Source organism: Podarcis gaigeae, assembly GCF_964106915.1.
Source record: "Podarcis gaigeae genome assembly, chromosome: 6".
NCBI lineage: Eukaryota > Metazoa > Chordata > Lepidosauria > Squamata > Lacertidae > Podarcis > Podarcis gaigeae.
In genome coordinates, this window is record NC_139682.1 from 70785841 (window position 1) to 70813837 (window position 27997).

At 42.7% G+C, this 27997-nt stretch overlaps 1 protein-coding gene and 1 long non-coding RNA gene across 4 annotated transcripts in view; both read right to left on the reverse strand.

Annotated features, from left to right (window-relative positions):
• Positions 1-27997, reverse strand: part of LOC310846700 — a 560034-nt gene that overhangs the window by 171674 nt on the left and 360363 nt on the right. The gene's annotated exons all lie outside the window — the stretch shown is intronic.
• Positions 1-27997, reverse strand: part of LOC310846648 (uncharacterized protein) — a 246588-nt gene that overhangs the window by 171674 nt on the left and 46917 nt on the right. The window contains exons 3-4 of one of the 3 annotated variants that reach the window (XR_014565411.1): positions 20182-20229; positions 9457-9557 (exon numbers count right to left, since the gene is read on the reverse strand). The exons of 1 other annotated variant lie outside the window; for it this stretch is intronic. Coding sequence is in view for 1 of the 2 variants with exons in the window: in XM_083743617.1 (XP_083599743.1) it covers positions 20182-20229 (48 nt within the window). In the remaining variant the exon portion in view is untranslated. The remainder of the gene's footprint in view (positions 1-9456; positions 9558-20181; positions 20230-27997) is intronic. One more of the 3 variants, XM_083743617.1, reaches the window with a different exon arrangement.

Sequence of the window (27997 nt, forward strand, 5' to 3'; positions counted from 1 at the left end):
TTCTACTATTCGGGAAAAAATTAGTGTATACTAAAGAAAAATAGTGCCTAGAGCTAATGGGTCAAACATCATTAGCATTTGTGCCTATGCACAAGGACAGCCTTTGTAAAGTTTTCAAAGGGTTAACTGGGGAATGTTAAGAAGGAGAAAGGAAGAAAAATTAGAAGAACTGTGAAGGGGAAGAATGTGAAATTTGACTCTATCCAGCTTGTGTTTTGCTACACAGAGATTCAGTAATTTTCCTCATAGCAAATTATTAGAACATCAAGTTCTAGCAGGTATTTACTACCATCATCAATGCCTTCTCCTGATTGTGTGAGTTTAATGAAACTGGTACGCTATTGGCAATCAGGTGCATGCAATTCCAACAGTAAATTCAGAAGAGGAAATCAGAACGCAGGTCTCTCCCCCCGCCATATCCCCCCCCCTTGAGAATAATCTGGTTGTAACTCTGACTTTCAGAAGGACAGAATTAAATTGGACCTTTCATCTACCTAAATAGAAATATTCCTCTTTCATGCACCCTCTACCATTCCCTACTTTTCATTTCAAGTCCATTCCACCAGAAAGTCCTCTAGCATGAGCCTTGCTGAAAAGTTCAGGAACTGTGCTAAGGCCATTGCAGTTTTCTTAAATGTGTTGTAGACATTCTAAGCCTATAACCAAACTTAAATATATGTACCTGAAACAATTGTGTCTTATTTATTTCTCTGTTTACTCCTACCTTCAGATCGCTTCTCTTCCTTTGTTATTTCCCCGGTGTCAAATTTTAGATTATAAGCTCCTTGGGGACAGGACCTCCATAAAACATAATGCACACCAGGGGAGCCAAGTTGCCCCCAAGATTGAGAAGAAGAGAAGAAGAAGAGTTTGGATTTGATATCCCACTTTATCACTACCTGAAGAAGTCTCAAAGCGGCTAACATTCTCCTTTCCCTTCCTCCCCCACAACAAACACTCTGTGAGGTGAGTGGGGCTGAGAGACTTCAAAGAAGTGTGACTGGCCCAAGGTCACCCAGCAGCTGCATGTGGAGGAGCGGAGACACGAACCCGGTTCACCAGATTACGAGTCCACTGCTCTTAACCACTACACCACACTGGCTCTGGTGCACATTGATTGTGTGTGACATCACATGCATGGAGTGATGTCACATTGTCTGGAGAAGGCCAAGCACTCTGGAGGAACCGGCCAGTGTGCCACACTCAGTTCCGCACTGGGGGCCTCCTCTGCACCCTCAACATTGAGGGGGCCAAAGACACCTTGACCCCCTAGAGTTGGTGCGCCTGATCCCCACTGACAATGATACACAGTGGAACTTTGGTTCTCAAATTTAATCCGTTCCGGGAGTCCATTTGACTCCCGAAAGCATTCAAAAACTAAGGTGCGGCTTCCGATTGGCTGTAGGAGCTTCCTGCACTCAAGCAGAAGCCGTGTCAGACGTTCAGCTTCCGAAAAACATTTGAAAACCGGAACACTTACTTACGGGTTTTTGGCATTTGGGAGCCAAAACGTACGAGTACCAAGGCGTTTGAGAACCAAGGTACGACTGCATAAAGAAAGAAGTGACCCTGTGACCATATTGTTTATGTTCCTGTTCTGTTTCCCCACATTTATCTGGCTCCCATGTCAAATTTCAGAGTGGAAGCTATGCAGGGGCTTCCTTTGTGTACTCTGTAAATTGCCATGCACTGATGCTATAATAAGAAAAATGAATAACAATTAATAAATAATAAATAATTCCACACTAACACCAGTGACTGAAAAGCAAAATAAAAAGCGTCCACATGACATATTATGCTAGCAATAAGTCCTGCAACGCAGCTCTTAATATTACTTTAAACAATGAAATTATTCAGGAATCTGAGGAAATTCTTTGGAAGGGTTTGCTCGTTGGATTCCCCTAAGTCACAAACTGAAATACCACACGCAAGGAGAAATACAGTTCAGTTGCATAGTTCCATCTTGCATATGCAAATATCACAGCCCAATCTTATGTCAGCTTCAAAAGATAATGTCATGCAGAAAATTAAGACCATCTGATGAAACAATGTTATGAAATGTGGTTGGACAGAGCGGCTCGTGGCATGTAACAGTTTCCACACCAAAACACAAGAGTCTGTGCAAGAAAACCTCAAATTCTGAACACTTCAGCAGAACGCAGTTTATTCATTGAGGGACAGCTGGTGTGTGTTTGTACGTGTGTGTCTGCTAGTTAGGACAAGGTTGCATAGCATTTGTTAATTCAGTCTTGACGCAGAAAATGTCTCGTGTCTCAGGCTATTCATTATCAGTTTGTGAATTTCTGGGCCAAACTATGTTACAAGTTCAAACCCTGGTCTACCCTAACTGCATATCAAAGGTCGGGGAGGTGGGGGTGGGGAACAGGTCCAATTTTTTTTTAGAGAGAAAAGAAAGCTAACCCGTCTCCTTCTGACCCACAGCTGGGCATGTAAGATAATTTCATTTAATGCATTAAGTGAACAGACCAAATTCATAAATATTGTTTTCATTTGGGGCAGACTCCAACATTAAGCAAATAGGTTTGCTGTAAAGGTAAAGGGACCCCTGACCATTAGGTCCAGTCGTGGCCAACTCTGGGGCTGCGGAGATCATCTCGCTATATTGGCCGAGGGAGCCGGCGTACAGCTTCCGGGTCATGTGGCCAGCATGACCAAGCTGCTTCTGGTGAACCAGAGCAGCACACGGAAACACTGTTTACCTTCCCGCTGTTTACCTATTTATCTACTTGCACTTTGAGGTGCTTTCGAACTGCTAGGTTGGCAGGAATAGGGACCGAGCAACGGGAGCTCACCCCGTCGCGGGGATTCGAACCGCCGACCTTCTGATCGGCAAGTCCTAGGCTCTGTGGTTTAACCCACAGCACCACCCACATCCCACAGGTCTGCTGTAGCTTCCATCTATAGTTTGGCCCTCATCTGGTGGCAATTTGGGGTGGGGGAAAAGCTATTTTCTTTGGATTTATTTAGCCCCATCCTGTGGGCAAGACAAGAGGAAACAGAGAACCTGGGGCTTCCACATGAAACAGCAGGCCACGTTTGCCCCAATAATGTATAGTAAAACAAAATGTCACAATAGCCAACTCACCCCAAGACAGCAGCAAATAAAACAGAATGCAGCAGGGATGCGCTAAGTATTATTTGGAAAGGAAATGGGCAGAAGTAGGACCCAGCGCTTGATTCTAAAAGTAGTAGCCACACATTTGCCAGAATGTCTCCTTCCGCCACGCTAACCATCCCCACTGTCACTTTTTTAGGACTTTCCATTTTGCTCGGCCAGCCCACCTGACTCTGGGGCCTTGCAGATATTTTGGACTACAGTTCCCATCAACACCAGCAAACACAGTGCTGCTGACTGGTGCCATTGGGAGTTGTAGTCCAACATGCCTGCACAGCAGCAGGTTGGGGAATGCTGTCCTAAAGAATTTAACACAAACGGTAAAGGCTTGTGGAGAACAAACAGGAGAGGCTAAAACACAAATATTTTGTTGCTACATTCCAGCAATCTCTTTCTGAAAGCTGATGAAAAGTCCTGACAGGCCTTTATTGGAACATAAATTAACTGCACCAGAGTCTCATTTCAAGAGTTATTTTGGAGGAGGGGGGCAGGAAACCTATACAATTAGTTTGGGACTATCAAAGCAATTCTAGAGTCATTTGGTGGCATGGTGCTTATCTGCATTCACTCTCTTTCTCCTTCCCGCCATAAAATGAAATAGAAGTAAACATTCCCATAATACTGCATTATTTACCACTGGTAGTTTGCTAATGTTAGAATCACTGAATTAATAGCATCACTGCTGCTAATATACGCTCAATAACGAGTTGGCATGCAGAGGCAAAAATCCCTATTCATTAACATTGCCTCACCTTCACATCTCTCCCTTTAGAAATTAATCCGTTCCCCCAAATAAACTCACTTGCTCGCCATTTGCATAATCCAGTTATCATTCCGGAGAATCCCATAAAAGGGCCTTAAATATGAGCTGTAGTAGCTGCAAAATTGTCTCAAGTGCCACTGCCAAAAACTCAGATTAATCTCAAATTAGCAGCTATTTTTGAAAACGCAGGCATATATTTGTCTTTTCTTCTCATTGCTATTAATTCTGACCCAGCCACTAGTTGAAGTGGTCATGCAAACAACAAATAACCCTGTTTAAAGTAGGTCCATGATTAATAAAGTTACTAGGTGTACTGGAAGAAGATCACCAGTGTTGAAGGAATGATTCTTCAACATCAGCTTTGTTGGACTGGTCATGTTGTGTGGATGTCTGATGATCGTCTTCCAAAGCAACCACTCTATTCCAAACTTAAAAATGGAAAGCGTAATGCTGGTGGTCAACAAAAGAGGTTTAAAGACTGTCTCAAGGCAAATCTTAAAAAAATGTAGTATAAACACTGACAACTGGGAAACACTGGCCTGCGAGCGCTCCAGCTGGAGAACAGCCTTCACCAAAGATGTCATGGGCTTTGAAGACACTTGAATGCAGGATGCAAGGGAGAAACGTGCTAAGAGGAAGGCACGCTTGGCAAATCCACACCGTGATAAACTCCCACCCGGAAACCAATGTCCCCACTGTGGAAGGACATGTGGATCCAGAATTGGCCTCCACAGTCACTTACGGACTCATTGTTAAAACTGTGTTTATGGAAGACAATCTTACTCAGCTACGAGTGATTGCCAAAGAAAAGTTACTAGATCATTATTGTGAAATGTTCACACGTCGGTGCGTCAGTTCCATTTGTAGAATGGGAAGTTCAACCACTATCTAAAAATGAGGAACCAGTTATTCTTCACTCTGCCTTCAGTAAAGACCAGAAATTTGTACCTCTCTCCTTCTCTGCTTCATCATATTGGAAGAGGAAATCCCTCCATTTTACATTTTACCATGATTTTGTATTGAGACTTGAGTCTAGTGATTACTCCTGGCTACCAAACGGATAATTTTTGAACTTTAGTTTACTATTCTTATATTGATGTAAGGCGAAGGCATTGGCTTGATTTAGTGCTGGCAAGGCATTAATGAAAGTGATAGCCCCAATCTGCTCACCAAGCTACAATTCCAGAGTGATTTAATGATTAATCCTTCTTTCCAGGGAATTCTGGGAATTGCAACTCTGTGAGGGGAATCGGGGTCTTCAAACACCAATCAGTATCCTTAAGAAACTGCAGTTCCCAGGATTCTCTGAGGGAAGCCATGACTTCTAAAGTGGCATGAGAGTGCTTTCGGTTTATGGTATGGTTGTGGCCTTATATACTGACACATGTAAATAACACAGAAGCTGTGTTTCCTTCTCATATGCACAGAAGCAGCATCCCAAGCCAACTGCTGCTTTCATTTTACTACTTAAGTTTTTCATTTATCTCAGGTATCTTTTGTACCTGAGGTTTTATTTTGTTCTTGTTGTTTTTAAAAAAGCAAAGTGTGCATTGACTTTTAGAAAGAGATAGATTCTTGCACCTTTCGCTGTTAGATGTTTCACTGTTTCTCCATCTCATCATTCAGCTGTTTCTTCTGGCAAAGCCAGAAACCAGGAAAGAGTCATCGAGTAAAAGAAAACCAATAAATTCTGAGCAATTTGCTGCTAGTCCTGTTGTCTTAGTCCAAATTGATCCTTTATTTACTTCACCCAGAAATGTTTCTGGTGACAAGTCCATCAATTCACTACCAGCCTAGATTAAATGCTAATAAACCAAATGTAAAAAACAAACAAAAAAGTTAACCTTTTCATTATGGCTCTAACCAAAGGCACCAAAGAACTAAATTTTAGCATCTGCAAAATTTGGAATTTCTTTCTTTTCCCTTTAAAATTTGCAAATTATGCAGGGATTGTGAGTATTTGCATTTTCATAATACACAACTCGTGGAGTGAAATGACAGAAGCAGCTAGAAAATATTATTCTGGAAAACAAACAAGGAGGAAGGTGAATTCTCTGTAGAATGAGGACATAATGCTATTTGCCACAAGCATTTTACAGCGAATCAAAGAATTTGAATGGATCTGAAAGATGAATTGGTCCATAGAGAACTAATGTAGTCCCTCCAGATGTTGTTGGACTTCCATACCTGACCTTTGGCCATCCTGGCTGGAACAGATGTGAGATTAAGTTCAAAAACATATGGAGTACTCCTGGTCTAGTCCACCCTTTATTGATGTAGGAAAGCCTCTAAAGGTAACTATCCAGCTTCAAATCTTCGAATGAAGGACAGTGGGGCCCCTCATTTTTAAAACGGAGAGAATTGCACTGCAAAATTCAGAAATGGCTGTGTTTTCATTCACACTTTTTTTTCAGGAAGTGTGAATGTCTCAAGTTCACCTTGCAATGTGAATTGAATCGAATTTCTCCTCCCAATCCTGGCTTCCCATGGGTATCTGCTTGGCTATTGCTGGACTAGATGGTCCTGATGCATCCTAGTTGGCCCAAGAGATTTCGTTGCCTTAAGAGATGGAGCAGCGAATGGTACCCTCCCATCCGTAAGTCGACTTGCATTAGTAATCAAGACCAGACGAGGCTGATGTTGTTTTGCACCTGAGGCAGAAACCACAAGTACCTCTTTCCCCTCCCTGTCAGAAAAAAACACAACAACAATAAAGTAAACAATGAACAATTTTCACCCCTTTCATGACACTCCAAACCACCTGCCTAAAGTGGCAGCCCCTCATTCTGCAAAATGGCAGAGTGGGCCCAGCGGGAGAGTGTGGAAATGAACACAAGTTGTTTGGAGACTCTATGGTTATATCCAAGGCACTGTGAAGAGTTACCATGGATGTCTGTCACCATGGAAAATTCCTCAAAGATGAAGGGGGCAAGGTCAGCACACATGTAATGTACATTGAGTTCCTCAAGCCACTTTGAGCTCACTGAGAACTATTGTCTATCCCCATTCATGAGGGTGGCTTTTTTTTATATATATATATATATATAAACCCATGTTGAGAATGAGATGAAAAGAGAAACCTGTATATTTTTCTCCTTTTAATCTCCAATCGAAGCACCTACAATGTGAAACCAAGCTACCCTCGGGGCACTTTGCTACATTTATTAGAAACCAAAGATTAGAACCATTTTATGGAAATTAAAGATAATGTGGAACATTTGTCAACCTCACAGCCACACAGAAATGTGGAACAGCATCACGAAAAGCTTCTCAGACAGCATGTAAAATGGATTCAGCCCAGCTAGTTGGTTGTGGCTACCCGTGTAGCATAAGTAACTTTTAAAATTGGCTACTTCTTTCACTGCTGAACCACTATCACCTCCTGAGTTCTGCTGATGAGTGAGTCGGGGCTTTTCCATGTTATACATCCCAAACAAGTGCGAACTGCATTTTAGATACAGTAATATCTGTAGTTTCAGCAGTGGTATGGTTAGGTGATTTTAGGCTCTGAACTTTCAGAACAATCCTAACTGCAGAAATCTGGTTACCTCTATCCCAAATTATATTCAGTAGTGGGGCCACTGCTGGCTGAGCCAACCCAAACCTGACAGAGTGAAAACAAGCCTTTAGAATCCAGTTTGACATACACCACTCTTTTGGGTGTAAGTTTTGCTGGGTTGCTAGATCATATGACTGACCTGAAAGAGGTAAATTATTTTAGACTCAGGAATTAATAGCTTTCTCCCTCAATCATTCCATCGCATCCTTGAGATGATACAGTCGCTGTATTTGGAGAGCCTCCTGTTCATTTTGCTGAATGGGGCTCTGGACTTGTGCCCCAAAGTCCTCCTGCCCCAAGACACTGCTGCTCTTGTAATCATAGAGCTGTAGAGTTGGAAGGCACCCCAATACTCACCTAGTCCAAACCCCTACAATGAAGGAATCTCATCTATAAAATCTTGTAAGCCTGAGTCCATTCTGAGCTTCGGCCCACCTGACCTTCACCCTGTAACTGTTGGCTACTCGTGCAATGGGGCCTGCCGCTGCCGCTGCCACTGCACCGCTGGAGCGCGATTTCTGTTCTCATCCTGAAGCAAAGTTCTTAACCCGAGGCACTATTTCTGGGTTAGCAGTGTCTGTAACCTGAAGTGTATGTAACCCAAGGTACGACTGTACTCAGCTTTCACTTGCCTAGTATGAAACCCAAAAGGACATTATCCCTCCCCCACAAGGTTTCCAGTACTTCTACTTCATCAACCAGTTCCTCCTTGTTGGTCAGGATCAGGTCCAAGACACGTGATCCCCTAGTTGCTTCTTCCACCTTCTGGGAAATGAAATTGTCAGTGAGGCAATGGGGAAAATTGTTGGACCTTACATTCTTGTCAGAGTTTGAATTCCAACAGGTAGCTGAAATCTCCCATGATTTCCTCTTTTCTCAGTGCCTCAGATCTTTTGAAGATGCAGACAGATTCTCATGTGGCTTGACGCCTAGCACGTGGTCCTGCCACCTTCACAATTTTTGCCTGGTTCCCCCCCCCCCCATGATGTTGAGCAGGAAATGCATATTGTGATGATGTCAGAACATGGGGCTAGAGAAGGAGAGGTGGAAAACACACCCAAAAAAGGTGCTAGTTTCAGTGGTAACACAAAGTCTCCTTGCAGTTCTGCCCCTTCACAGGAGAGGGAACAGTGACGACAACAGCTGGCATACAGGAAAGTGATCGGTTTGACTGCAGGATCACTCCCCTCCCCCCCACAAAAAATACAGTCCAGGAGGGTCTATTGTTCTGCTTTCCTCCAGCTGCTTACATCTGTCCATGCTGTGATCTAAACCGTTCTAATAAATCAGTGCAATAAGCTAACGTAGCTAATATCTACCCACTAATAAGACTAGAGAAAAGTTCAATTGTGGCCATTTTGTCTTCTTCCCTGTGATCTATCATTCGATACCAGAAAGAAACAGACGTGGTGTGGGGGTGGGGAAGAAATGTGTGTCAAATTAAATGTATAAACATTTAACAAGGTGTAAGTAAAGTCATCTGTCCCACGTACAAATCAGTGCAGGGAGAGATACAATGTGCTGCGCTGAAACACAAGGTTTATTACTTAATGACCCTCGTTTTATATTCCTCACAGCCTAAGCACAGGTTTTGTACTGTTCAGGCAATAAAGGAATCTCCTTGTGTCATAAATCACATTCCGATCTTTAGCCAACCGACTCCAAAGTATATCATCACATCATTATACCAAGGAATTCTTAAGAACAAAAACTGCACAATATCCGCAGAAGGGACAACTTTCCCAGGGCAAGTGAAGACTTGGAGCTTGATGTTATGGGAGACAGTCTGTCTCTCCTTCTCTCTTGTGATAAGATCTAGTGCAGAGGTGGGGAACCTCCAAAAGCTTCCCTTCAAGCCTCTCTTTAGCACCCCAAGGAACTCTCCCAAAGCCATGACTCCACTTCAGGCCATGACCCCCCTTGGCCCTGCTCTACCCCCTCAAGTGCTTTTGGTTGGCTGGAAAGTGCCTTTGAGCACTGATAATCCCTCACGCTTACCTGGATGGAGTAGGCAGAGATGCGGGGCGTGGACTGGTTGGACACAGAGGAATGGTGGGAGGAACCAGCTGGAGAACCACCAAGAGAAGGAAGCTCAGAGCCTGGGGAGTGGTGATGAGACAATGATGAGTGGGCAGACAGAGAAGACAAGGAACAGGAGGTGTCAGAAGCTGAAGAGGAAACAGGGTTTAGTGAGCGGGGAGAGTATGTGGCAGAGAGGAGTCCAGAATCAGAAACAGAAGCTGAAGCAGGCTAGTGGGAGAAGGGAGGCCAAGAGGCAGAGATGAGTCAGGCTGGAGAAGAGTCATGGGTGTTTCCCCCTCCTGCTGTGACAAGCTCCCTTCTCCCCCCACCTTGTCTCCCAGAACCAGAAGCGGGCTGAAACGGGCAGAGCAGTGGCAGGCTGCAACTAGATGCAGTCTCAGATTGCTTGGGAAAAGCCCTGGAGAGGAGGAGGCTTGGATGGCTACATGTGCATGTGCTGGGTTCATACCCAAGACAAGGAGGGAGCGATTCCCTCCATATCCTTTTGCTGGAGAGCCACAGCCTAGGGAGCTGAAGAGATGCTTTCCTACAATAATTCGATAAATTCTCACCTGCTCACATTCCTTTGAATTTGGTTAATTGGGTTAATGCTTGCTTGCAGTTCCTCCAATTTGTTATATTTTAATAAATATAACCTTATTCCAATTCTGTTTCCTTTTTGAGTTTGGGAGCAGGGTCTCATCCCAGCTTAATATTGATCCATAACAGAAACTGTTATGATTGGTTTCTTTATAAAACAGAATAAAAAACTTTACATCTAAAATAAATAATTGTCTAAGCAATCCAAGTGCAAAAGAAGGCTGTCATTCGATTTTTATTAGTGAGCACTAAGCGCCCCAGTTGGAAACTTCTATGGATTTCTGAACAAAAAGGACTTCTGATAGTGGTAGTATGATGATAATTCTAAATTTCCTCTTTGCCGCTGCAGTTGATCCCCAGTATTTGCTAAAATCTCTCTTTTTTGTGACTTAACAGTTATTGGCTCAGCTACTCTATTGCCTTAGAGCACTTTTTTTTCCAGTAGAACCATGAATTAATTCCACATGGCAATACGACTCCCCCTACTCCTCAACCTTTTCCTTGAGGTGGTTATAAAACGTCTGTAGAGAGCAACAATTTTTATTCTACTTAATAACAACTTCTATAAGGGCACGAGTTTTAGTGGAGTTTAAGTACAAAACACACCATCTCAACTAGCCCTTTTATGTTACAAAACTTCCATTAAACTAGGGCAGGAACATTCATTTTACGCAAATATTCCTTAAATCAGGGTGTTCTTTTGGTTTATTTTATTTTTTGCAGTTCGTACACCTGTAATTTGAATGAAAATCTTGAGAGACATCAAAACTTAGACAAGTGCTTTTGCTTTTAGGCAGCTACTTAAAATTTCTATTTTTAAGAAGGCTTTCCCTGAAAAATGACTCAGGCATTTTATCTTGCATATCGTGTAGACTATTGTAACACAGTGCTTTCAAGATCTGTTTTTTAGACTGTAGCATATACTTTGTTTTTACTATACACATGCTGTTCTTTTGATGGCTTTGTTCTACACAGCTTTGAAAATATTTATCTGACAAAGTTGCCTAGCCAGTGGGATTTACCAAGTGCTTAACTTCGGCTGCATTGTGCCTGCGAGGAGGAAATGCCACCCCTAAAATTCTGCAAATGCATGCCCACTTGCTCAGTGAGGAATCCCAGAGTTAGAAGGTTCCAAAAGCCTATTGGTAGTTAAAGAAAGCCTGACAACATGGCTGCAGCAACTACACTCCAGTGAAAAATGACCTTATTTATGATAGCAAATCATGCCACATGGGTGTGGCTATTCCGACTTTTCCCCAGTGGTAGATTCAAGGAATTCACAGAAATGCAAAGCGCATCCTAAAGCTAATCAATTGCACCAGCATTGTCTACTCAAAATCTTAGCTAAAAGTTCCAGAAATGTAAAGCCACTCTTATTTAAGGTTTGGATGCCTCACTCTTAAGCACTTGCAACCTTGGCTCCAGGTCGGGCTCCAGGTTTGAAGAGCCCTGGGCAAGCTGTTCTTGGTGAGTCCCCTCCCTATACTAGGAGAGCCTTTCTTGTTTCTAGGTGGGCAGGCAGACCTTTTTATCCATAATGATGATGGGGGAAGTGCTCTATTGAGCTCTAGGCAATGCCTATGAACTCTGCTCCCTCCTCCAGGCTTATTTGCCACTGCCTAGGCCTACTGTGGATTCAAATGCCATTCTCAAAATCCTGTCCCCAAAGCAGGCAGACTTCAGGCAGCACAGCCTGGAGAGGTCAACCAAGCAAGATGGAAATGATCACCAAGAGAGGGCCATACAGAGGACGCATATACCAAAAGAACTTGAATACACAGCAGCTTCTGGAGAGAGAGAGAGAACTCTGCAAGGGTCAGCTGTTTGTAATGCAAAACTGAAACTGAAACCACAGTGCCTGAGAGGTGACTCTGGCAGTTCCTGTTATGGCAAGCCAGCAGGGCCAACAAATTACATGCATAGGAGAGTGCGTTGGCGGAGAGATGGGCAGGAGGAGGGCATGGGAGGCCAAAGGAAGTTTGCTTGTTGTAGGACAAAGGCCCTGAGACAGGAAAAGGTAGCCGGTCAGGTGGGGAGCACAGCCAATAGAAAAATAGGGGCTGTAGCAATAATGGGTGAGCAGAGTCTACAGCCAGGCCTAGGCGGTCTACACCATGTTGTGCTCTGGCAAAGCTTGCAAGGGTCACTTGCATGCCCGTTTTGTCCAAATGGTCAGGCTGGCTGTGGCTTTGACCTAGAGGAAGTAGTCGTGTACACTTCCAAGTCACTAAGCCCTGAGCCTCTGCCATTTGTGTGTGAAGTGAGCCAAGCATGTTGGCATTGCCAGTTTGGGGGTTGCATTATTAGGCTATCCAGGAATGTGAGAAAATCCCAATATTTAAAATTTGATACTGCATGGAATAACAGTCCCCACCAGAAAGCATGAATATGCTGTAACACAATGCAACAAAAAATAAAAATCAATTTTTTTTGTTATGATGTGCCTTTTTGGGGAGGTGTTTAGTGTAGCCTCACATGATGGACACTAATTATTGTGGCACCTTATTGGCAGCAGCTGCTGGACAGAAAAGGCCATGTGTAGGATCCAAACAAGTTCTTAGTTTTGTCTCCTGCTTCCTTCTATAATCTCAAGTTTATTTATGGCTAGCCGAAGCCGGATGTCAAATCTGGGTCCCTCAGAACAAAATCTTAATAATTAACTGGCAAAACTGAACATGATCGTTTCTGACACACCTACACTGGTAATTATTGCTTTGAGGCCATTTACTAATGAAATTAATGTATTCATTGCCCTAACAAATTAGCATAACTCATACATAATGCCCCACATTTCAAGACCTTCCTAGGAAAACAACACTTAATAGTGCAGAGGGAAATGGCAAGGGCATGGCAGAGAGGCAGCCTGCTCTGAATGACTGCATGTTAAAAGCCGCTATGACTAAGAGAGTATTATAAAGCAGAATGTAAACACAGTATGGGTAATAATACCATTAACAGGGTCACCAAAGGCATACTGTTCATTATCATTTTTGCACTTCAAAAAATATTCAGATCTTATGACGGTAGTAACCACAAAATTTAATAAGCTTGCTACTTCTTGCTGCTACATAGCAGGAAAATCATTCTTTGCAGAAGCAGTTACTTCTTCCCCATTTCATTGATAATGATTACATGGGTGATGTTTCTCCTCTTAGCAGGAGGAACGTAACATGTCTAGGATCATTAAGGAGAGAGAAAACACAGTAGATTGGTCAATGATATAAAAATGGTAAATGTTAATTCTAGGATCAAGGAACTTATGGGTTAAGAGGAGAGTTTAGATGCTTACAAATTCAGTAATGTACCCAAAAGCATGGAAATTAAATGTGTGGGTTAACTTACATACTGTGGAAATGTTCTACATGTAAACACAACCAACTCGTCACCCATGGCACCTTGTCAAATGCACAGGCCTCCAGCAAATATATACAAGTCACTCGTTGCCTGCTGGAGGATAGTTATTTGTTGCCTCTGGGGGTGAATGTCATTTCTCAATCCTAAAATAAGCATGGAGAAATCAAGCATGGAAAAGTGACTGCCGTTCCTCTGCTGCGGCACACAAGGCAGTGTTGGGAAACATGCATTTATTTCTTAATCCATTAAAGATGTTCAATCAATCATTAAAAACACACACAAACACACACAAGCAGACAAACACTGTAAGAGTCAATGTGGTGGAGTGGTTGCAGTGTTGGACTAGGAGGAGGGCGAGACAAGGACCATGTTCAAATCTCCATTCACTCCATCAGTGAATGCTTGTTTACTTGAGGTCTCAGATGCAGCTCCTGACATCTCTGGGAGGTAAAGCTCTAGGACTGGGGGAGGAGATTAATATGAAGACCTGGAGAGCCTCTGGCCATCAGGGTGGACGATATTGACCTAGATTGACTAATGGCAGCTTCTGATGTTCTTGTTCCTCATCATTGCAAACAATGCTGTCAGCCTGGGCTTTCACTTGTGGATTGAACAGATACAAAGGATTTTTAGCACATTATATGTGTTAATTGGCTTCCCGTGCCACAATGTCTGTGGCCTCTCCACAATCCTTTTTATAGCGTATTCATGGCGATCTATGCTCATGATGCTATGGGGGCGGTCATACATGAATCCACTTTCAATGTTGTTTACAATGGCAAAGGTTTCAGAGCAGTCACCTTACTTCATTTCCAATTGGGGCCTGTCCTATAACTTCCTCCTGAAATACTGTAACTTTTTTTTGTGTCCCATTTTCATTGCCTCTGGATAGCAATGGTGTGTTAGTATTGGGGAAGCATTGCAGAACAAACAATAAAGCGGAACAAACCTGCCACTAATGCACTCTTATTGCGGCAAGAGCACCCACAATAAAACACCAGTCTGGAGTGGTCCTCTGTCATCCAGAGCTGTTTTTCGAAGAACCACCATTAAGTTTCACTTTGCTCTGACCTCACTTTTTGCCTTCATGCCTCTGATGAAGCAGAGTGGAGTCTGTGATAACTTATGCCACAATTTTGCTAGTCTCTAAGGTGCTACAGGACTCTTTGTTATTCTGTGCATATTTATTCAAAAATAAGTCTCACTGGCTTCAATGGGGCTTACTTCCAGGCGGATAGGATTGTGGCCAAAATCACCATTCAACAAAATTAAGAAAATAAGAATCAGAAACCCATCTTTCTAAGAGCCTCAAAGAATTAATCAGTCACTGCCCATGCTGTGAAAGGCACACTGAAATAACAGCAATTTGAGCTGGTGTCTGAGGAAGGGTAAGGAAGGAGCTGATCAGATATTCCAGTGCAAAGAATTCAGTAATATGCATAGATGAACCAGGCTAAGCTGTCTGAAACTTGAACCAAAGGGTGTGTGGGGGGGGTGACTTCTCTGGTGTAGGCATAAAGTGCTGGGCCATAAGGGAACATCTGAAATACAGAAGAATCCACATTTCAAAGACCTTGCTATGTTAAAGGTCACTTAACTGCGTCAAGTGGTCCGTTTTCTATCCAACAGTAACAGATTTGAGAAGGAAGTTGACAATTCTCTTCTCCATTACTCTGGAATGAAAGAACTCCCCTTTGCACAACGCCGACAATGAGATGCAGAGTTTTTATTATTCTTCCAAACTCAGCCCATTTGCAAATCTGTATCATATTTCACAGAACTCCAGAATAGTTTCTTGATTAAGATGCTGCATTTTATCATCCATCATGACTTACATGCCCAGACATTCCTACACCCACCACATTCTTCTTGGGTGATGAAACTGTAGCCTTCCAACAGCAAACAACAACAAATGGGACTAGTGACTACTGTCTCTTTTGCCTTTCCATTGCCCAGAGGACAAAAGTATGTCTCAGAGGTCTTCCAGATCACACTGTATACCAATTTGAACGCTTACATTCGAATCAACAAAATCAGTTTGCTAACACATAGAGGGAAAGGAGGGTTTGAATGACTATTCTTGGACTCTGAAAAAGTACTCCCTTCGAACAAAGTAAGGGTGGAATGGAGAATTCACTAGGATGCTTTTACTTATGAATCCACTAACAAAATGAATCAAGGATTATTGTGAAATAAAGCAATAAGGGTTGGGATTGTGCAACTAGTGACGCCCTCATACATTCTACTAGTTCTGGGGTGAATTGTGGTTCTGGTAGGAATGACTGCACAATTGTTTTCTCCATGTTGTGTTTTACTTTTGGCAGTTGCTGCCTGGGCCCAGCAATACCGCTACACAGATGCAGCACCAAAAACGGTCTGCTACCCAGGAAGGATAGGATGGAGAAATGGAACACAAAAACATAATTAGTTTGTTTTGCTTCCCATCCAACATTTAGGCTTTGTTTACTGTACTGAGATTATATCTGAGATGTGTGGTAGATATATTTTGTCCAAGTACCTAGGGAAGGGGTCACCCACCTCTGCTTGCTCATTTGTAAGTTTCTCAGGTGCCACAAGATTCTTTGTTATCCTGTACATATTTATTCAAGAATAAAATGTCGCCTTGTTCAATGGGGTTTACTATCATCTTACTTGTTGCACTATAATCTGGGTGTCAGAAATCATTTCTAAGGAGAGTTAATGTGCAACCAAATTGAGACACAGGTGAGCATCCTGCCTTAGGAACACGGGTCTAGGGATGGGTGAATCTGTCAATTTCAGTTTCTCTCAGTTTCTCATTTTCCTGGTCTTCAGTTCCCCACATTTCCACAGCAATTTGCACTGTTAAAAGAGTCCTCACAGAAATCCATCAGCTCCTAATACACACATTTGCGCCATTTTACCTAATACACAATCTTGGAAAGCAATGTAACACGCGCCCATATTTTTTTGGTTTCACCAATATGCGCCTTTTTGTGGAAGATGGTCCTCAAATATATCCATTGGCTGGAGAACCGCATTGCCAAATTTGGGGAAGTGTGAGTGTCAAAGGACAGCTTCACTTTGGCTTGCATAGTTTCAGGAAGTGAGAATTCAACAGGTTCCCCTCAAATGTGAACCGAACCAAATCCCCCCACCATCCCTACATGAGGACAGACATGATGCTCCTTCCTGCAGTGCCTTAAATGTAGCTCTTGCAGTGGCTTTCTGTAAATATTATCGTTGGTAATCACTATAACAGTTTTCTGTCTTTTCCCCATCTAGACTGTAATGAATAGGATGAGCCTTTGTTCACGAATGTTCCTTCCTTTAAGTGGATTTAATGACTTCACATTTTGTAATTTACTTGAGCACTGGAGGTTTATTAAAACAGAGCATTGAATTGACCCACATACCTGTGTCACAGGGCTGTTGTGGAGTTTCATAATGAGATGTTTGCAAAGCGGGTTTTTTTCTAAGTGAAAAGTGCTAAGTATCTTTATTGCAGCACGATAGAGATCACAGAACACAAGTGAATTAGTGCTAGGCATTAATCCTTATAAGGGTAAACATACCACGGGCAAAATAACATTGCAGTTATTTTTTTTTCAAACATCCAGCACTTCATTAAGTACCACATAGGGTTATATAACTCTGTGAAGGCATAACTATGCAAAGTTTATAATCACAACAGGGAGGAAAAATGTTCTCACGGATTTTGCTTCTACGCAGAGAAGCAGGCCACACAGAGTTCCTGCAGCTCAATGGAGCTAGACCCTTTAGACACAGAAAAAGACAAGAGTTGCCTACTTGGACTTTTTCCAAAATTAACTCCTAATGCAGAGATCACAGCTGTCCCTGCCAAAACTGTGAGTGCAGTTGGCCCGTTGGGAGTAAAAGATCTACAGCATGAAGTCATCAGACTCAACTGGATTTTCATAAACTGATAACCAGGATTTTGCATTTTAAAATACTTTTTGTTGGCAGTTTTAATCTGTTTCTTGTCCAGTAGGTCCTGCTCAGTCTTAGTTGTGGTGAGCTCTTTAGGCATTTCACCCTAATATTAGAGACCAAATTCTGTACCATGTTGCCCCATGCAGCAAAATATATTGAGGTCCGCATATATAACTGAGACTCAAATCCTAAATACACCTTCCTGGAATTGAATCCCATTAAACTTCTGTGCAGACATGCATAATCTTGCACTGCCAGAGCCACTTTCTGAACAACTCAGGTTCAGAAACCATGGGTTTAAGCTGATTTCTTTCAAACTAACCACAGTTAATGTTAACGACAGTTTCTGGTGTGGATGACATGCTGAACAAATGTAGAAGCAAACATTTCAAACTGCTCCTCCTGGCCAGATGAGAGGAGAAGCATGCAAGCAATTGAAGCTAGGCTTGTTTACATCTTGCTACACCATAGTTTAGCTGGACATCTGAATGCAGCAACTGAATCTAAACAGAGGTGTGCTTTTGGTTCTGCTGTTATTTTGTGCATTATCTTATCTTCTCCTGATAATGGTCCGGTGAGTCTGGTGGTCTTGAAGATGGAAAAAAACTAGTTTCTTTATACATCCATCTGTAGCCTTTTCTATACATGATTGTTCTTCTTTGCTACTTTCTTTCAGGGCAGTGGTTGTGTGCAACTTGACCTCCACAGCATGGCTCTGTAACAGTACTTACAGAGTTGCTGTTGAAAGCCCCTTGCTCTTTTTCAAATGTATTTTCATGGGTTAAAACAAAAACAAAAACTGGCCTAATCAACATGTGTTGCCTTTTAGAACTTCTGTTTTGAACATCTAGAGCTCAACAAGACTTCTGAGTTTAAAACCTTTGGAAATGCCATCTCTGTGAGATTCACAAAGCTTCTAAGATTATTATTCACCCAGAATTTTGAAGGCTCTTGAAGCAATTCTATTTATGTGTGAGAAGAAGACACAGATGCTGATCAATCAAAGATGGAAGCGGTGCAATCACAAGACTCCAACCTCCTGAGTCTCCTGTATAAAACTTTGATATCTAGCACTTAAAGCAAATTCAATCCAGACAACTTTAATTCAGAACACTACCAACTGTCCATGTCTGTGACCCCCATTTTGTCTTACAGAAGACCACCCTATACATTGCATACAGGTCCCCAGGTTTAAAGCATTGTTCTTTTAAGGTGCTACATTACCATCTTGGATTGTGCCCCTTAATCAACCATTAGTACAAGCCAATACATCAACCTCTGTGCGAGGAAGTGTGGCTTACTGTCATTGCAACAGTTATGGCAGATCAAGTTTTACTGTTACAAAACACCAGCCATTTTATTTGTTCCTGTACAATTGTTTTTAATCCCTTAACTTTCTTAGGTATTGGGCTACATCTTCTTCCCTCCCTTCTCCCATCCTTTGTCTACAGAAGAAATGATGTATCCTTACTCATGTAAATAACATCCAGATGAATAATCATGGATGGCATCCAAGATAGACATGTCAGGTGAAGTAAACATTCTACAGCAGAACAAACCCTTAAGCTATTCCTTTGTAATACTCTTACCTGCGTCTGCCACAACGATTCTTTCACATGATGCACCTCTGAAAGGAGCATTTGATGGCTGAAGTGCCATTTGAATTAGGGAATTACACGGTGAAGAGCAAAGACCTTCTATCAAGAATTGTGAAAACAATGCTACCAAACACATAGGAACCAGAGGCCCTGCTTTTCACAGATGCAATACAAGTCATGTATGACTTCTTTTTCAATATGCACTAGGCCAATGCGATAATGCAAATGGATCTGTTGTTGGTACAGACTATTTTCAGCTGTTTTGTGTTGACGCTGAAGCAAGGACTGCAGACAAATGGGCGTTTGATTGGCCAGTGACTGCCAGCCTGATCTGGCAGACTCCTGTTCTTATGCACATTTTTTTAAAGTGTGGAACTGTGCTCCTGATGCAGTTTGAAGCACTTTGACCAAGATGACCATATTAGAATACTAAAACAAAGGGACACTGGCCAAGCAATCAGCATTTCTACTGGCCACCAAAGATGTTGCTGGGTATATATACTGTGATTGATAAACAAATTAATTTATCCACATGTGCGTAACCAAGGGCAGTCTAGACTGCTCAGCTAGCCAGGAAAAAAAATGTGGATCTCTATCCATTGGGAAGCATGTGTACATGTTTTGAATGATTTCAAAAATATCAATATATAAAAACCCCACACCAGCACAAACAAAATAAAACAATCTGCATTATTAACAGAATATGCACATCAAGACCATTTGTGACACATTGAAGCACTTTGGGTGGTATTCAACTAAATAATTGCAGGAGTGGAATGACTTCTGCCTGTGAAACATGTCCTTCCCTCCTCTCCTCCCATCAGCCACCCTATGCCATCCCCAAATATGCTTCTGGGGAACCCCCAGAACAGATTTAGGTGCTGTAGGATGAAAAGAGTCTTCTGAGCAAGGGGAAATTCTTGCGCTAATAGGCCCATTGACTTAGTACTACATTGAATTCCACCCATTATCTACCATATCACAGTGACCATCACAACAATCTTAAAATGTAAGCCAGTTCTGTGATTTATATATGATGCAAACTGAGGATGAAAGACGAGTGACAACATCATCTAGTAGTTTTGTGGTTGAGTTCCTAGTTCTTAGCTCATACTATGTTTGACTAGCTCTCAGGTTAAAAACGGTTTCATTTTACTCTTAATCAGAAGTTTTATGAAGAAATGATGTAAGTAAAGAATAATAATGAGTGACTTACCTCGGCTGTACACACTTTGCACCTTGGAGCACCTTCACCCTGAAGACCCTGTAAAAAGAAGAGGCATTTAGGAGTAAAACTGATCTCAAAAACGGGTGCTGCAGAAAGGGGGGGGGAATGAACATATGAAAAAACATCAGCATTATCTGCTTGGCAGCACCGAAGACTCGCAGGGCCAGATCAGTAATGCAAAATGAATGTTTTACAGTTTCAGAATGTGGTTCACATGTGATAATTGGCACAATTCTTGCATTGTAATTTTTTCATTTTATGCTAATGCTCTTAATTAGTCCTCAAGTCAATAAGGCACAAAAAGATAATGGACAATCAGCTTAAAACAGGGCTCAGGACTGCGGAGTCTCTCTGAGCCTCGAGAAGTAATCAAGTTTATGGTGTTTAACCTTCATTCTCAAAGAGAAAATGGATCGCGAGCAGCTTTGGTGGGACAAAGCATTCAATAAGTATTGTTTCATTTTTATGGCATATCATTCCAATTTTTAAAAAATGTAATGTTACTTTTAGAAACCACAGTGTCATAAATTAAGGCTGTGCGGCAGCAGTGGTGCCCAGGGATCATTGCCCCCAATGGCGTCATGGAAGTGAGCTGTGAATGTGGGAGACTTGGGGCCAGTTCAAATGTAACAACCTCACAAAACCATTATTTATTAGAGTGAGAATGATGCTTGTGCCCAAATATCTCCTCTTTCCTCCTCCCCTTTCCTAGTCCCTTCTAATGAAAGACTTCCAGATAGGATGTCTAGGAGTCCTGTTTTGTCCTAGAGAGTCTGCTGTTCCCCAAGCCACATGGTAAATTGGCTGTCTCTATTGAATCCTAGTTTAAGCTGGCTGTTTTTATTGACCGCTGTTTTATGCCAAAAGCTCCTGAGTGAATTCGTTGCAAGATAGCACTTTCTGGACTTAACGGTGCAATCCCATGCAAGTATACTCCGAAGCAGCAAATCTCATTGACTTCCATGGGGCTTACTCTCAGTTAAGTGAGTACTGAATTGCAGACTAGATGACAAGTTTCAAAATGGGTCAAACAGGAAGAGCTGTACTTATAATTGGTGCTAAATGACCATTGGGTTGTAGTTCTCAGAATAAAGCCAAGTTCCTCAGCTTCAGGGAAGAACCTTTCAAAAATGGGGAGGAAGTCACAGGACAGAGCTCCTATACTCTGCTGCAAACAGTAAAGGCAGCACCCAGTGTTTAGCTCTACTCAAAGTATACTCATTGAAATTAACAGTTATGACTAACCGAGGCCCATTAATTTCAATGTGCCTGATTAGAATGTAGCTGGACGCAACCCTTTGGGTGGTACTCAACTTTTACTCAGAGTAGATCCACTGAAATTAATCAGTATGGTTAACTAATGTGCGTTCATTTCAGTGGATCAGTTCTGAGAAGAACTTAGCTGAATACCACCCTATATGAACTTTGGAGAAATCTCTCTCACATACTTGGGTATCTAAGACTTGATTGAAAGGGGGAAAATATGTCTGCACCATATGTTTGATAGTGCTTAGAGATATTTTACTAAACAGACCTGTGAGGGAAAGGAGGACCTTAACAGTAAGAGTAGACATGAAGAAAATAGGTTTGAGGCCACAATCCTATGCCCAAAGTTAAAGGCTTGTTTATTCCGATGAGGATGGACATTGGGAAACATAATGCAAATATGAACTGAAAACACTTAAGGTTTATGAAGGATGACCCTCTCGTAGATTCTCCCACTGATAATGCTTTTGTGTTTGTTTTTCATGTTTGTCTCATAGCCGTGATGTTGAATTTGGTAGCTACCATCTACCTAGCATCTTTATAAAACTTCTTATTAAAAGAGCAAAGAAAGCACTCTGTATTTGATGAAGAGTATTTATAAAGCTACTCTTGATACACACACGTTACTTTTTGCTCCCGAGGAACCATCTGAGCGGCAGGCCTAATCTCCCGCAACTCCCTCAACTTTTCATTTCTCCAGGGTAATATATAACCTTCCTGTCTGCAGGTAGCCATTGTCACGGGAAATATTTTTTCTTCTACCTTCTGAAAGGACGTAATTTATAACATGAAATTAAAAGCATCAAATTAGTAACCCAATCCCTGTATTCCAGTTTAATGAACTACCGCCTTCACTGCATTATTGTTTTGTGCCACTGGACCAATCTGTTTTGTTTTGCAAACAAAATGTGGTTTTTATTAATAAAGAAATGCAGAAGGAAAAAAAGAGAGAGGCATCCTTGGCACAGTTAAAATGATGTTTCCCAGGGGCCTCCACGGTCTCATTTAAAACAGCATTTTCATCATTTACTCTCAGCAAAAACGAGAAAGAGCATGAATATTTGTGCCTTTCCCCCTTTCCTTTTAAAGGTTGAATGGGGATAGCTGGGTGTACATTGTGTCTAATGTGGTCCCCACTGGGACAGCACAAAGGCTTTGGACATTGGATGTCCAAATCCCTGCTCAGCTCTTAAGCTTACTTTATTAGGGCCAAAGTGGGCATGATGTGAAAGACATCACAAATCACATCTGGCACTGTGTGTGTGTGTTTTAAATTATAGGATTCCTTCAAATTATTCATTTGGAGGGTGGTGCTGTCGTCTAAACCACAGAGCCTAGGGCTTGCCGATCAGAAGGTTGGCGGTTCAAATCCCCGCGACAGGGTGAGTTCCTGTTGCTCGGTCCCAGCTCCTGCCAACCTAGCAGTTCGAAAGCACGTCAAAGTGCAAGTAGATAAATAGGTACCGCTCTGGCAGGAAGGTAAACGGCATTTTCGTGCGCTGCTCTGGTTCTCCAGAAGCTGCTTAGTCATGCTGGCCACATGGCTCCCTTAGCCAATAAAGCGAGATGAGCGCCACAATCCCAGAGTCGTCTGCAACCGGACCTAATGGCCAGGGGTCCCTTTAACTTTTTACCCAATAGGAACATAGGAAAGAGCATTATACTCTGTTGGGGCACAGGCCCATCTAACTTAGCTCAGTTGGCTAGAGCATGGTGCTGATTTTCCTGCATTGCAGGTGGTTGCACTGGATGGTCCTCAAGGTCCCTTCCAACTCTACAGTTCTATGATTCTACAACTCAGAATTGTCTACGTTGGTTGGGACATTTTCAGGCCTACCATGAGACACAAGGGATTGAACATAGAACATAAGACCTTCTGCATGCATAGTAGATTCTGAATGGACTTCTGCTTGACTAATGGGACTTCCCCTACTTTCACCTGAAGCACCCAGATAAAAATTGGGGGGCATGGGGATTGCAGGGAGAGGACATCACCTAGGCTTTGGGGGTTTTTTACACCCCAGAACTTCAGCTGGTTGGAAAGGACCAATGGAAGCTATTTCCTTCCTTACTGCAGTTGGAACCACCCCACTCAAATCAATAGCAATGGGAGCTTTGATTCTAGACTGTGAGAAACCGGGCTATAATTATTGCTAGAGCTGTAACAAGGGAGAAAGGGGTTAAACTTGCCCTCCTTGTGTACTGCAATCCAAGTGAAAATTGGCCTCCCTCGCAGTTGCTGATATTCTTTTCTTTTTCTAAAAACAAACAAACCATAGATGTGGTTTGTAATGACGCATTTAGCGTCTTGTCTAGCTTGACCCTTATCAGGCCTTTTTTTTTCCTAATAAGAAGAAATACTGTGAAATTGCACAAAGTCCTTGGGTCTGAAAAGTAAGGATGCTAAAATAAGGAAGAGGAGAAACACAAAGTAGAGACCCAGAGAATTATTCTAGGGTTTAAGGATGGATTGGTGCAATGTACTTATGGGCCATTTTTGACAACCAAGAAAGGGCCCCCAAGAGAGCAGCAGCACAAAACCATATTTTTTCAGATAAATTCTAACATTGCACCAGTGGGCATGATGGGATTTCCTCTTCTCCTCCTGCAGTCCCTATATTGTCCAAAGAGTATTCCAGCCTTCTGAGGAGAATTCTGATGGTGTCCAGTGGGTGGGTTTGCAGGGGTGAGGAGGAGATGGCAAATTTCAATTCTCATACACAGATTTTTTTCTGCACAAGTCAACATCACCCCTTCTTTTCAAGCAACATGTTTAGCAGCTGGTGGTTAGACCAGCCTCAGTCACGATGTCTGCCACTTCAAATTAATAATATCTCCACGTTAAAGATGGACACCAGAATTGAGTACCATTCTTGAAGAAGTTTGACAGAGCTAGGTTTTGGTCAGACCTTTACTGTGTATTGGTCTGAGGTTCTGAAGACCCAATTTCTGCCATAGGAACTTTTTAAAAAATCTAGTGCAGGGCGGTGCAACTTTCATACAAAGTGGGCCGCAAGAGGTACTTTGTCACAGAACCTGTGGGCCGCACACTGCCTTGTTGGATGGGTGGGACGTAGGCCAAAATTTGATGCCCCTCCCCATTCCTCGTGCTACCATGCGAAAGCCAACAAAGCAACACACCAGGTTTGGGGAAGGAGACATGAGACTCTGGCAGGAGGCCCTCCTCTTCCTTCCCAAAGCTGGGGAAGTGCTAACCAGGCTTTGGGAAGACCCTAGGACCCTGTCTGAGCCTTCATGTCGCATTCCCAAAGCCCAGGGCCTCCTTATCCAGCTTTGCGAAGGCAGCATGAGGGCTGACATCAAATGTTGCTGAGGGTCTCAAAGAAAAGCCTCAAGGCCATTCCTTGGGCCATGTGTTGGACCACCCTGCCAGTTCTTTCAGGGTCAGTCTGTACAAAGTCACACCATTGCACCCTGTGGATGCCAAAAGGCTGTCTACAGCACAGCCTGTAACATATCTAACATTATCTGAAACGCTTTGGGTTGCGATGAGATGCCTGGGACTCAGCTACTTCAGTAAAGAAAAAGCGTTTTAAATGTGCTATAACACTGTGACACCATATGGCGCTGTGGAGTCCCATCTATCGCCAACGTGATTTCCCATTATGAGGTTTACAATGCGTTTTGCTGAAACTTTTTTTTTAATGTTTCTAGATCCAGCCCTGGTCTGGTTAGACATAGCTTACCATGGCGTCTGGGCATATACTTCTCTGAAAATATTACCAAACATTTGCGATATATATATATATATATATATATATATATATATATATATGCAGGTTTTGGTGTCCTCGGGTGTCTTCCCGTGTAAAAGTTGGGGTGTCTAGGCGACGTTTCGACGAGGTCTCACTCGTCATCTTCAGGCTGGTGCTTTCGGCTTCTTGTTACTGGAACAGAGCGGGATCTCAATGTTTGAGTTCCTATAAATACTGTAGAGGGGGTGTGGTGTCTAGCCTCCAATGTTCTGGGCAGAGAGGAAGTTCCCAGGCTAGTGTGCCTTTTCTTCTTTTGTTCCTTAATTACTTGAGAGATACCTTGAGTGATTTCTTGAGTGATATCCTGAGTACCACTTAGGTGGGTCATTAGGTGTGGATTAGTTGCTAAAGTCTTTGTGTCTTGACCTCTTGAACTTTGTGAAGAGTTTTCCTGAGAAGATGGCTGTATTGCACTTAGTTGTGCTTTGGCTTGGCTTCGTGTATAGGGGCGAGCTGTGGTTTTGTGGCTTGTGTCAGCCAGATCTGTGTAGGGATTGCAGGGGGGTGCGGCATCCGGAGGTGCCACCATGGATTGGCTACTGGATGGTGTCAGTAATTCATCTGTGGAGAGGGTCTGGGTTTGGGTCTGGTGTGGTTGATTGGTGTTGGCGTTCTGTGTGCCTCTGGATCTGGTGTCAGTTTTTGTGGGGAGGGCTAATTTCCAGATGTCTGGCAAGCGGGATGTGTCGTCACGCTTGTTCATGTTGTGAGGGTGTTTCTCTATCTCGATGGCTTCCATGATTATTCTCTTGTGGTGATGTTCCGTGTTAAAGAGCAATTTGGAATCTGCAAAATTAATTTCGTGTCCTGTTTCTTTCATGTGTTGGAAAAGAGAGGAAGTTTTTTCTTCTTTTTTGACGGCATTCTTGTGTTCTGCGATACGTGCATTTATTCGTCTGTTTGTTTGTCCAATGTACGTGGCTGGGCAGACTTTGCAGGGTATTTCATAGATCCCTTGGTTTTCCAACTGGATTTTATCCTTGGGGTTTCTGAGGATATTGGCTATTTTTTGGTTGGTGCAAAAGGCTGTTTTGATATTGTGTTTATGGAGGATTTTGCTAATTTTATCTGTAGTGCCCTTGATATAAGGAAGGAGGGCCATGCCATTGTTTTCTCTTTTCCAACACATGAAAGAAACAGGACACGAAATTAATTTTGCAGATTCCAAATTGCTCTTTAACACGGAACATCACCACAAGAGAATAATCATGGAAGCCATTGAGATAGAGAAACACCCTCACAACATGAACAAGCGTGACGACACATCCCGCTTGCCAGACATCTGGAAATTAGCCCTCCCCACAAAAACTGACACCAGATCCAGAGGCACACAGAACGCCAACACCAATCAACCACACCAGACCCAAACCCAGACCCTCTCCACAGATGAATTACTGACACCATCCAGTAGCCAATCCATGGTGGCACCTCCGGATGCCGCACCCCCCTGCAATCCCTACACAGATCTGGCTGACACAAGCCACAAAACCACAGCTCGCCCCTATACACGAAGCCAAGCCAAAGCACAACTAAGTGCAATACAGCCATCTTCTCAGGAAAACTCTTCACAAAGTTCAAGAGGTCAAGACACAAAGACTTTAGCAACTAATCCACACCTAATGACCCACCTAAGTGGTACTCAGGATATCACTCAAGAAATCACTCAAGGTATCTCTCAAGTAATTAAGGAACAAAAGAAGAAAAGGCACACTAGCCTGGGAACTTCCTCTCTGCCCAGAACATTGGAGGCTAGACACCACACCCCCTCTACAGTATTTATAGGAACTCAAACATTGAGATCCCGCTCTGTTCCAGTAACAAGAAGCCGAAAGCACCAGCCTGAAGATGACGAGTGAGACCTCATCGAAACGTCGCCTAGACACCCCAACTTTTACACGGGAAGACACCCGAGGACACCAAAACCTGCATTCCTGTACCCGTGAAAATCTACGAAAGCATATATATATATATATATATATATATATATATATATATATATTAATAATTAATTTATACCCTGCCCATCTAGCTGGGTTTCCCCAGCCAAATATGGCTGTGAAGGACCCATCCAAACTAACAGATCAACCAGGGCTTGCTTTCTCTTACGGCACAGCATTAAAAGTTTCGTAACTGCTTCGAAAACAGCAAAGTATGGATGCAGAAGCTGTAGCTTTCCAGATGTTGCTGAACAACAGCTCCCATCGTCCCTGACCATTGGGCATGCTGGCAGGGGGTGATGGGAGTTCCACAACATCTGGGGGTCACCCAGTTCTTCACCGCTGCTTCAGGCAAATTACTTAGTTTGAAAATGCTTTAGAGGTTCACTGATTAAATAGGACACTGGCACCTCCTTCGATTTGTTATACTTCTATGGATCACAGCTATTTTGACATCAAGCAGTTCCGTAACTGCAGTCCTGAACAATACCAATATATATTTCCCCATCTTTGGTGTATCTGGTTCAACCCTGTAGCATTTTGCTCACTGTTTCAGTGAGGCGGTGTTTGCCTACGGTGTACAGACATGTCTGAGATTAATCAAAAGAGATGGATCAAGCTAAAAGAGTCATTTATGCAGCTTTGGACTATCCAAGAAGGATATTTGTGCACAAAGTATTGCTAACATCAAGATTGGGGGGGGAGGGGGGGAACCCCCGAGAGATACTCTTAGATGTCTGCAAATTAATAGATGAATCCATTAAGAAATCGCTGCTCAAAGGAAGTGTGGCTGGCAAAACAAGGAAGTATAGCTGGTCTGAGAAA